The 9,851-nt window shown below is 37.7% G+C and overlaps 1 protein-coding gene across 1 annotated transcript in view; it reads left to right on the top strand.

The window, feature by feature from the left end:
* The window catches only part of LOC118017833 (catenin alpha-3-like), a 1,833,615-nt gene that overhangs the window by 1,244,729 nt on the left and 579,035 nt on the right, over nucleotides 1-9,851 (top strand). Inside the window, exon 12 of the mRNA XM_035016112.1 lies at nucleotides 6,834-6,990. Within this exon, the coding sequence (XP_034872003.1) occupies nucleotides 6,834-6,990 (157 nt within the window). The remainder of the gene's footprint in view (nucleotides 1-6,833; nucleotides 6,991-9,851) is intronic.

Here is a 9,851-nt window from a genome sequence, read left to right as displayed (position 1 = left end):
ACAGATGAATGGATAAAGAAGAAATGGTATATATATATATATATATATGTATGTGTATATATATATATATATATACCATTTCTTCTTTATCCATTCATCTGTCGATGGACATCTTGGCTCCTTCCACAGTTTGGCTATTGTGGACATTGCTGCTATAAACATCGGGGTGCATGTACCCCTTCGGATCCCTACATTTGTACCTTTGGGGTAAATACCCAGTAGTGCAATTGCTGAATCATATGGTAACTCTATTTTCAAATTTTTGAGGAACCTCCATACTGTTTTCTAGAGTGGCTGCACCAGCTTGCATTCCCACCAACAGTGTAGGAGGGTTCCCCTTTCTCCGCATCCCCGCCAACATCTGTCATTTCCTGACTTGTTAATTTTAGCCATTTTGACAGGTGTGAGGTGGTATCTCATTGAGGTTTTGATTTGGATTTCCCTGATGCCGAGCGATGTTGAGCACTTTTTCATATGTCTGTTGGCCATTTGGATGTCTTCTTTGGGAAAATGTCTGTTCATGTCTTCTGCCCATTTCTTGATTGGATCATTTGTTCTTTGGGTGTTGAGTTTGATAAGTTCTTTATAGATTTTGGATACTAGCCCTTTATCTGATATGTCATTTGCAAATATCTATTCCCATTCTGTTGGTTGTCTTTTGGTTTTGTTGACTGCTTCTTTTGCTGTGCAAAAGTTTTTCATCTTGATGAAGTCCCAATAGTTCATTTTTGCCCTTGCTTCCCTTGCCTTTGGTGATGTTTCTAGAAAGGAGTTGCTGCGGCTGAGGTCGAAGAGGTTGCTGCCCATGTTCTCCTTTAGGATTTTGATGGACTCCTGTCTCACACTGAGGTCTTTCCACCATTTTGAGTCTATTTTTGTGTGTGGTGTAAGGAAATGGTCCAGTTTCATTCTTCTGCATGTGGCTGTCCAATTTTCCCAACGCCATTTGTTGAAGAGACTGTCTTTTTTCCATTGGGCATTCTTTCCTGCTTTGTCAAAGATTAGTTGACCATAGAGTTGAGGGTCCATTTCTGGGCTCCCTATTCCATTCCATTGATCTATGTGTCTGTCTTTGTACCAGTACCATACTGTCTTGATGATGACAGCTTTGTAATAGAGCTTGAGGTCCGGAGTTGTGATGCCGCCAGCTTTGCTTTTCTTTTTCAACCTTCCTTGGGTATATAGGGTCTTTTCTGGTTCCATACAAATTTTAGGATTATTTGTTCCATTTCTTTGAAAAAAGTGGATGGTATTTTGATAGGGATTGCATTGAATGTGTAGATTGCTCTAGGTAGCATTGACATCTTCACAATATTTGTTCTTCCAATCAATGTGCATGGAACGTTTTTCCATTTCTTTGTGTCTTCCTCAATTTCTTTCATGAGTATATTATAGTTTTCTGAGTACAGATTCTTTGCCTCTTCGGTTAGATTTATTCCTAGGTATCTTATGGTTTTGGGTGCAGTTGTAAATGGGATCAACTCCTTAATTTCTCTTTCTTCTGTCTTGTTGTTGGTGTATAGGAATGCCACTGATTTCTGTGCATTGATTTTATATCTTGCCACTTTACTGAATTCCTGTATGAGTTCTAGCAGTTTTGGGGTGGAGTCTTTGGGTTTTCCACATAAAGGATCATATCACCTGCAAAGAGTGAGAGTTTGATTTCTTCTTTGCCGATTCAGAGGCCTTTTATTTCTTTTTGTCTGATTGCTGTGGCTAGGACTTCTAATACTATGTTGAATAGCAGTGGTATAGTGGACATCCCTGCCGCGTTCCTGACCTTAGGGGGAAAGCTCTCAGTTTTTCCCCATTGAGAATGATATTCTCTGTGGTTTTTTCATAGATGGCTTTTATGATATTGAGGTATGTACCCTCTATGCCTATACTCTGAAGAGTTTTGATCAAGAAAGGATGCTGTACTTTGTCAAATGCTTTTTCTGCATCTATTGAGAGGATCATATGGTTCTTGTTCTTTCTTTTAAAATGTATTGTATCACATTGATTCATTTGTGGATGTTGAACCAAACTTGCAGCCCAGGGATAAATCCCACTTGGTTGTGGTGACTAATCCTTTTAATGTACTGTTGGATCCTTTTGGCTAGTATTTTGGTGAGAATTTTTGCATCCATGTTCATCAAGGATATTGGTCTGTAATTCTCCTTTTGGATGGGGTCTTTGTCTGGTTTGGGAATCAAGGTAATGGTGGCCTCATAAAATGACTTTGGAAGTTTTCCTTCCATTTCTATTTTTTTTTTGGAACAGTTTCAGAAAAATAGGTATTAATTCTTCTCGAAATGTTTGGTAGAATTCCCCTGGGAAGCCATCTGGCCCTGGGCTTTTGTCTGTTGGGAGATTTTTGATGACTGCTTTAATTTCCTTAGTGGTTATAGATCTGTTCAGGTTTTCTATTTCTTCCTGGTTCAGTTTTGGTAGTTGATGCATCTCTAGGAATGCATCCCTTTCTTCCAGATTATCTAATTTGCTGGCATAGAGTTGCTCATAATATGTTCTTATAATTGTTTATATTTCTTTGGTGTTGGGTGTGAGCTCTCCTATTTCATTTTAATTTTATTTATTTGGGTCATTTCTCTTTTCTTTTTGATAAGTCTGGCCAGGGGTTTATCAATCTTGTTATTCTTTCAAAGAAAGAGCTCCTAGTTTCATTGATCTGTTCTACTCTTCTTTTGGTTTCTATTTCATTGATTTTTGCTCTGATCTTTATTATTTCTCTTCTCTTGTTAGTTTTAAGCTTCATTTGCTGTTCTTTCTCCAGTTCCTTTAGTTGTAGGGTTAGGGTGTGTATTTGAGACCTTTCTTGTTTCTTGAGAAAGGCTTGTATTGCTATATACTTTCCTCTTGGGACCACCTTTGCTGCATCCCAAAGATTTTGAACAGTTGTGTTTTCATTTTTATTTGTTTCCATGAAATTTTTTAACTCTTCTTTAATTTCCTGGTTGACCCATTCATTCTTTAGTAGGATGCTCTTTAGCCTCCATGTATTTGAGTTCCTTCCAACTTTCCTCTTGTGATTGAGTCTAGTTTCAAAGCATTGTGGTCTGAAAATAGGCAGGGAATGATCCCAAACTTGTGGTACCAGTTGAGACCTGATTTGTGACCTAGGATGTGATCTATTTTGGAGCATGTTCCATGGACACTAGAGAAGAATATGTATTCTGTTGCTTTGGGATGGAATGTTCTGAATCTATCTGTGAAGTCCATTTGGTCCAGTGTGTCATTTAAAGTCTTTATTTCCTTGTTGCTCTTTTGCTTAGATGATCTGCCCATTTCAGTGAGGGGGGTGTTAAAGTCCCCCACTACTATTGTATTGTTGTCGATGTGTTTCTTTGCTTTTGTTATTAATTGGCTTATGTAATTGGCTGCTCCCATGTTATGGGCATAGATAGTTACAATTGTTAGATCTTCTTGTTGGATAGACCCTTTAAGTAGGATATAGTGTCCTTCCTCATCTCTTATTACAGTCTTTGGTTTAAAATCTAATTTGTCTGATATAAGGATTGCCACCCCAGCTTTCTTTTGGTGTCCATTAGCATGGTACATGGTTTTCCACACCCTTACTTTCAATCTGGAGGTGTCTTTGGGTCTAAAATGAGTCTCTTGCAGACAGCATATCAATGGGTCTTGTCTTTTTATCCAATCTGATAGCCTGTGTCTTTTGATTGGGGCATTAACCCATTTACATTCAGGGTAACTATTGAAAGATAGGAATTTAGTGCCATTGTATTGCCTGTAAGGTGACTGTTACTGTATATTGTCTGTGTTCCTTTCTGGTCTATGTTACTTTTAGGCTCTCTCTTTGCTTAGAGGACCCCTCTCAATATTTCTTGTAGGGCTGGTTTCATGTTTGCAAATTCCTTTAGTTTTTGTTTGTCCTGGAAGCTTTTATCTTTCCTTCTATTTTCAATGACAGCCTAGCTGGATATAGTATTCTTGGTGCATAGTTTTCTTATTTAGTGCTCTGAATAGATCATGCCAGTCCTTTCTGGCCTGCCAGGTCTCTGAGGATAGGTCTGTTGCAATCTAATATTTCTACCATTGTAGGTTACAGATCTCTTCTCCTGAGCTGCTTTCAGGATTTTCTCTGTGTCTCTGAGACTCGTATGTTTTACTATTAGATGTCGGGTTGTTGACCTGTTTTTCTTGATTTTGAGAGGGGTTCTCTGTGCCTTCTGGATTTTGATGCCTGCTTCCTTCCCCAAATTAGGGAAGTTCTCTGTTATAATTTGCTCCAGTATACCTTCTGCCCTTCTCTCTTTTTCTTCTTCTTCTGGGATCCCAATTATTCTAATGTTGTTTCGTCTTACGGTATCACTTATCTCCCCAATTCTGGCCTCGTGATCCAGTAGTTGTTCATCTCTCTTTTTTCACCTTCTTTCTTTTCCATCATTTGGTCCTCTATATCAGTAATTCTCTCCTCCGCCTCATTTATCCTAGCAATTAGAGCCTCCATTTTTGATTGTACCTCATTAATAGCCTTTTTTATTTCAACTTGGTTAGATTTTAGTTCTTTTATTTCTCCAGAAAGGGTTTCTCTAATAACTTCCATGCTTTTTTCAAGCCCAGCTAGTATCTTTGAAATCATCATTCTGAACTCTAGTTCTGACATCTTACTAATGTCCATATTGAGTAGGTCCCTGGCAGTCAGTACTGCCTCTTGTTCTTTTTTTTGAGGTGATTTTTTCCATTTTGTCATTTTGTCCAGAGGAATAGATGAATGAGAGAACAAAATGCCAACAGGGTAACAACGTCCCCAGAAAATATACACTAAACAAATCAGAAAAGACCTGAAACTGAGGGAAAAGAAAGGAAAGAAAGAAAAAAGAAAAAGATAAAAACAAAGAAAAACAAAACAAAAAATTGGAATATGATCAAATATGATCAGGCTGGTGCATAGATCAGTGCCACACACTAGATTTTGGGTGTATTTTGGTCTGTTAGAAGAAAGTGCCTCCCAAAATTTTAAGGAAAGAAAAACTTATTTATGTACAAAAATAAGGGTTAATATGATGAAGGAATGGAATATGACTGTAAAGATGAAAAGTATAAAGGATTTTATAAAAGGAATTGATAAGAAGTTGGTTGAAAAAAGAAAGAAGATTTAAAAAAAAAGGGAGAGTATGTGATCAGGCAGGAGACTAGAACAAAGACATACACTAGAGATTTAGGGTATATTTTGGTCTGTTAGAAGAAACTGTATCCTAAAATTTTAAAGAGAGAACAACTTATATATATATACCAAAAATAAGGGTAACTTCTATGAAGGGATAAAAATGAAAAATAAAAAATATTTTTTTATAAAAGAGATTGATAAAATGTTGGTTGAAAAAGGGAAAAAGAAAAATTCCAAAAAAAAAAGAAAGTTAAAAAAATAATTAACTTTGAAAGACTAAAGTATCATGGGAAAAAAACCATGAATTCTTTGTGCAGTATTCTCCTAGCATTGGAATTCTGCCATTCTCATTGATGGGTAAACTTGGTCTTGGCTGGCTGTTCTTGCTGATCTTCTGGGGAAGGGGTCTGTTGCCATGGTTCCCAAATGTCTTTGCTGGAGGTGGAATTGCTCCGCCCTTGCTGGTCAGGGCTAAGTAATCTGCTCAGGTTTGCTCTGGGGAGCTTTTGTTCCCTGCAAGCTTTCCGTAGAGCTTTGGAGGATGAGAGTGAAATGGTGGCCTCCCAATCTCCACCCCGGAGGAGCCGAGAATCGGGTCCCCACTCCTCAGTGCACCCCCAGGGAAAAGCAGTCAATTACTCCCATCTCCCCGGTCCCCGGCCACACTCTGTGCTCACCCGGCCTGTGACCGAGTGTTTCTATCTCTGGCACTGGACCCCGTGTGGAGTCTCCAAACCCAGCAGATCTCTGCAGTGCGTTTCCATGCCACTCCTCCTGGGGGTGGAAGGTGAGTCTCCCCAATCTGCCACCTGTTGGGTCCCTGCTGGAGGAGCAGTGGCCTAACTGTGCCGTGGATCATGGTTTATGGCAAACCCAAGCTGAGAGCCTGCTCCTCGGATCCGTCTCTGCAGCTGGCTTCCCCACTCCGGTACCTGGGAGCTCTGCCGCGCTTAGGCACTCCTGGTTTTTCTGTGACCCCGAGGGTCCTGAGACCACACTGTCCCACGAGGGTTCCACCCCCCCCTCCCCCCCACCGCTTAGCCACTGGAGCAACGTCCCTTAGCGGAGCCGACTTCTAAAAGTTCCGATTTTGTGCTCTGCTGCTCTATCACGTGCCAGAAGCGGCGGACGGAGGCCTCCCCCGCCATCTATCCTCCCCAGTATCACCTCGGATTCACTTCTCCACACGTCCTACCTCCCAGAAATGTGTCACTTTTCTGTTCAGAGAGTTGTTGCTATTCTTTTCTTCAATCTCCTGTTGAGTTTGTAGGTGTTTAGAATGGTTTGATCCCTATCCACCTGAACTCCTGGGACCAGACGAAATCCAGGTCTCCTACTCCTCTGCCATCTTGCTCCTCCCCCCTTAATTATATATTTTTAATGATATTTTACCTATGTCTGCTATTTCCTCTGTTAGAATACGAGTTATATAGTGCTTATTGTGTCATTTTGCACACAGAAGATACATCGGATTTGTTTGATACCTATTTTAAGTTTGTAAGACAGAAGTTTAGGAAGAATATGACAGCCGCAAATAAAATAAAATTCTTACCAAAAGCAAAGAGGGAGTTACACACAAGGGCATTTTACCATTTCCCTGCTGTTAAAAGATGTACATGTTTTCTTTTTAAAATAATACCTGTTATCTGCACAATGGTAACTATTCCCAAAGAAATCACTATGTGAACATTGTACATCTTTGCAGATCATTAATGCTGCACTTGCTTTGGCGGCAAGACCCAAAAGTCAAGTGGTCAAAAAAACCATGGAAATGTACAAGCACACGTGGGAGAATCATATCCATGTCCTCACCGAAGCTGTAGATGACATTACAAGCATTGATGACTTCCTTGCTGTATCTGGTATGTTTTGAATCTTTTAATTTATACATTTGCCCTTGTCAATTTTCTGAAACAGGATAATTCTGAATATAATTAATTTTATGCAATATAATGAGATTCTTGTTAATGATCATCTTTATCAAAGCAAAGTACTGTTATGTGTGATCTACTCTAGGATAATGAGCTTCATGCCTTGTAATCCGTACAACTCAACAATTTACACTGTGTCTCTAAAAGAAATGCCTATTTATAGACAAAGCATAATTGAAAATAGTACTGGAAATCTTAGGCATTTTCTGGCTTTTTGAATAAATAATCATCTCCCCCTTTAATATATTTATATCTTTTGATTTGTCTGCACTTCTTTTCTAACATAATTTTTCTTCACTAAAAATTTAGATAGATAGAGAGGAAAACTCTTCATTGATTTGAGGTACAATATGTACTTCAGCTTCCAGTATATGTATTTGAATAACGGTGATCTAAATAATCAAATAAATAAGTCTAAACAGCTTACTACATCAGTTACAGATGGGCTTGAGATTTCATGTCAAACCTAGATGATTCTTTTATCACATAACAGAATAGCATACCATAGGATTATGAAATTACTCTAATAAAACCATACTCTCAGAAGCATAACTCAGGTTTTGATTATATTGTTATAACAGCAAAGAACTAAATACTTCTTAATCTTTTTTTATTTTCTTAGAAAAATTAAGCCTCTCCTTAAAATAAATTACATTTTGGGGGCAGCTGGCCAGCTCAGTCGGAAGAGCATGCGACTCTTGATCTCAGGGTCCTGAGTTTGAGCCCCATGTTGGGTGTAGAGATTATTTAAATAAAAACTTTTTAAAAATAAAATAGATTACATCTTTTTCCTTTTTTTTTTGAAAGAGACTAGAATGTGATATTATTTTTTATAAAATGAATATTCTCATGAATTTCTAAAATCATTTTATCTTTTAAAAGTTTCCTGATGTAGTTTGTTTAACCTGTGGAACTCATTACTTTCATGCATGTATATATTCTCATCTTGAATGATAGTTCTGGAAACCTGGTGTATTTTCATGATACATTAATGAAAGAAATGCATGGTAATTATTTAATAAATTGTTTTATTTCTGCAGAGGTGAAAACTTTGAAAATAATAGAAAATGTATGGATAAAAATATTAACATCCCTTGATCCCACTATTCAGAAATAACAACCATTGATATCTGATTTATTTCCATCCAAATATATATATATTTATATATATAAATATATATGTATAAACTTATGTTTTTAAATAATTGTGTCATGAGGCATATAATAAATATTTGGCTGAATTTTCCCACAACATTATACATTTTTCAAAAAAGCTGTTTTTCTTAGCATTTAGATAAATTGCAATTTTAACTATTAGAAACAATGCTATGTTAAGCATATTTTTGTCTATTTACTGTCTTCTTAGCATAGATTTTGTGTGTATGTGTGTCCAATCAACATCTTATATAGGGGCAATCTTTGGTTTAATTATTAAATGCTAGATTCTGTTTTTAATTGGTTCTTTTGGTTATAAAACAAAGAAACCTGCTCACACTACTCTCTGTAAAGGCAGTTTATTATAGGTATACTAATGACACAATAGGGAGAAGCTCCTGGACACATAAGAGCAAGAACTATAATTGGCCTGTCATTGCCTGATTAGAGCTGTGGGAGCCCTGAGATCTGAGCAAGTCCATAGGTCCTGAGAACAGGAGCTCATGCTTTTTCTTTTCAGTGCTGGATTAACCTGACCCCCCAATCTTCTGAGTCTCCTACTTTCTGTGAACAGCTTTAGCACTTCAGCATGCTTTTCCTACACATAAGAGAAAACTCATGTGGAAGTTCCTTAAGTAACAAATAAACGAAAACAACAAAAATTCTGATAGAAAAGAAGTGCAGAGAAATCAAAAGATATAAACATTTATATACATGAGGGAAGGTACCTCATGTAACTAGATGTTTAAGATAGTTGATTCTAAACTTACTCGCCTAAGCATACCGAAGGACTTAGATAGGAATAGTCAAGACATATGAGGAATAGTATTTTATCACTAACGTTGTTTAGAATTGTCAGCACAGGGTAATAATTAAAAAGTGGATTAATATTTAATGTGTTTCATTTTTGTTTTAAAATTCTCTACAGATAATGCACTCCATTAGTTTCTATACCCAGGGTGGATTGTTTCTACTTTCCTGCCCTTTGGATGTTCTAGCTGGTAGTGCTCTAAGGTTATTAATGACCTCTTTAGACATCTCTGGATTCTATTGACCTTCCCTCATGGTTGCGTCTCAGAGCTTACATCTCAAGCATCGTACAATACCACCTAAAGCAGGAAGGCAAGGTAGCTTGTTGGCTTCAAGTTATCAGGTGGAAATATTTCCTGGGTGACTTCCATCAGACTTTCTCTTATGTGTCATAGGTCAAAACTTGTTCCTGTACCTACACCTGAACCAACTGCTGGCAAAAGGAAATGGGATTTCTATGATAGGCTTAGAATGGTGACAAATGATTAATAACTGACTGGGGGCCAGAGGAAATGGTAGTCCTTATTTGTAGCACTTCCTGATTTCTGTGCCATAAATACTGCCACATAAGCAGGTTTTAAGCTACCAATGTGATGTCACTGAAGAGATGCAAAAAAACAAGTCTTGTGAGTTGGTATAACAGATTCTAGCAGACTACTGGGCTTAGACCAGTCGTAATTCAACCTCTCTGACTAATTACTTACAATGCAAACAAAATCAGAGGTTTTATGAGCAGAAAAGAAGGGAAATTAGCTGTTGACTAGAGACAAAAGATGTCTACCCCAGGCACTCCTTTCTCAGGTTTCTGTGCTTTCATAAACTTGTCT

Source organism: Mirounga leonina, unplaced genomic scaffold (genome assembly GCF_011800145.1).
Source record: "Mirounga leonina isolate KUSES-001 unplaced genomic scaffold, KU_Mleo_1.0 Mir_106, whole genome shotgun sequence".
NCBI lineage: Eukaryota > Metazoa > Chordata > Mammalia > Carnivora > Phocidae > Mirounga > Mirounga leonina.
The sequence above is the reverse complement of the archived record's forward strand: the minus strand, read 5'-3'. Positions and strand labels throughout refer to the sequence as shown.